General features: G+C 71.6%; 1 protein-coding gene across 3 annotated transcripts in view; it reads left to right on the forward strand.

Annotated features, from left to right (window-relative positions):
* The first annotated feature begins 260 nt into the window (after window positions 1-260).
* The window catches only part of LHFPL2 (LHFPL tetraspan subfamily member 2), a 158,835-nt gene continuing 157,501 nt past the window's right edge, over window positions 261-1,594 (forward strand). For 2 of the 3 annotated variants that reach the window (XM_046667269.1, XM_046667268.1), the window contains exon 1: window positions 261-1,314. In XM_046667269.1, coding sequence (XP_046523225.1) covers window positions 506-1,314 — 809 coding nt within the window. In that variant the 5' untranslated portion in view covers window positions 261-505. The remainder of the gene's footprint in view (window positions 1,315-1,594) is intronic. The other variant, XM_046667270.1, reaches the window with a different exon arrangement.

Raw genomic sequence — 1,594 nt, forward strand, 5'->3', positions numbered from 1 at the left:
GCCTGGAAAGGAGCCAGCAACGGAAAAGACCTTGAAAGTGAAAAATCAATGGGAGCCCCTATTGGCGAGGGAGGAGAGAGGCCCCAACTTGACTGCTAGGGTCTGAGTTCAGGCCACTGATGGATACAGGCATCCCAGACAAGAGGCTGAGAAGCTGGGGGGACAGGAGCAAATCTGACAAGAAAAAAAGACAAGAAGGGTTTACTTGGCTACGTGCCATATGCCAACATTTAAATCACAAGGAATATTGTCACCTTAACTCGTGGCCATTTGACCGTGTCGTTGCTCCCTCCTTGGGCGCTGTGGTGGGGAGTTAGTGAGTCTGCTCTCCAAACGAGGCTGGCTTTTTAGACCGTCGCCTAAAGCGCCTTCGAAATTCACCCCGAAACCGTATTTTGAGTGCAGGGGAGGATGTTTTAGGACCCCAAGCAATCTATTCACGAATATTCTTTGTGACCGTCGCACTGAGTTTCCTCACCTGGAGACCCACGGCACAGGGAAACTTATGCCGGAGGCTCCTCTCCGGGACAGGAAGGCGAGGATGGGGGTGCAGGCACCCCGGCCCACCGCCCGCTCTGGATTCCCCGGGCCCACCGGGCGGACGTTCTCGCGCTCGGGCCCAGCCTGGGGAACCGCTCCGGGGCCCGCGCTCCGCCCGAGGAGCCGGGCCTCTCCCTCCGACTCCGACTTCGCCGCTCCCGCCACCCCGCCGGCCGTGCGCGCTCTCGGCGCTCCGGAGACACCCGTCCCGGAGGTTCCCGGCGCGGCCCGGGGACCCTCGCTGGATCCTGGAGGCACCGCCGCCGGGCGGGCGCAGCGAGCGGCTCCCAGGCCCCGGCCTCCGCCCCTCCTCCCGGGGATCCCCTTTCGCCAACACCCGCCGGGCCCGCAGGACCCTCCCCTCCGGAGGCCGGGCCTCGTCCGCCCGCCGGCCCGCCCCGCTCGCCGCGCCGGGGGACCCCGCGCCCGACCCTCCCCCCGGACGCCCGGCCCCGAGCGGGACGGAGGCGGCGATGGTGACTGGGCGGCGGCGGGGGGCGGGGGCGCGGGCAGGCCGGCGCGGCGGGTGCTCCCCCTCTCCGCCCCCGCCCCTCGGCGCCCTCCCCGCGCGCTAGCCCTGTGGCCGCGGCCCGCGCTCGCCCCTCCTCCCCCACCCGGGACCCTCTCCCTCCCCGCCGCCCCCTCCCCTCGCCGCCTCCTCCCTCCCTCTCTCCTCCTCCTCCTCCCTCCCGGCGGCCGGCGGGCCAGAGACGAGGTGGCTGCAGCAGGCGTCGCGGGAAGCCCCGGCTTGGGGAGGCTGCGGGCGCGGAGCCGGTGAGTTGGAGCCGCGGGGCCCCGCGCGCGCCTGGCGGGGAAGCCGGCCGCCGCGGCCAGGTGGGGAGCACTCGGCGCGGCCGGCGGAGCCCGGGCTGGTGCGCGGCGGGGGGCGCGGGCGCCTCGCTCCGGCGCCCCCGGACCCGCGCGGAGGGAAGGGGAGCGTCCCCGGGACGGTGTTGGATGCTGGGAGTGGGTGGGAACGGCGCTTTTGCTCCCGCCGCCGCGGCCGCCGGCAGCAGGAGTGGAGAAAGTGGTGCCTGAACGGCGACTTGCCGGG

The sequence above is a fragment of the Equus quagga genome, chromosome 7 (assembly GCF_021613505.1).
Source record: "Equus quagga isolate Etosha38 chromosome 7, UCLA_HA_Equagga_1.0, whole genome shotgun sequence".
In the NCBI taxonomy this organism is placed as follows: domain Eukaryota; kingdom Metazoa; phylum Chordata; class Mammalia; order Perissodactyla; family Equidae; genus Equus; species Equus quagga.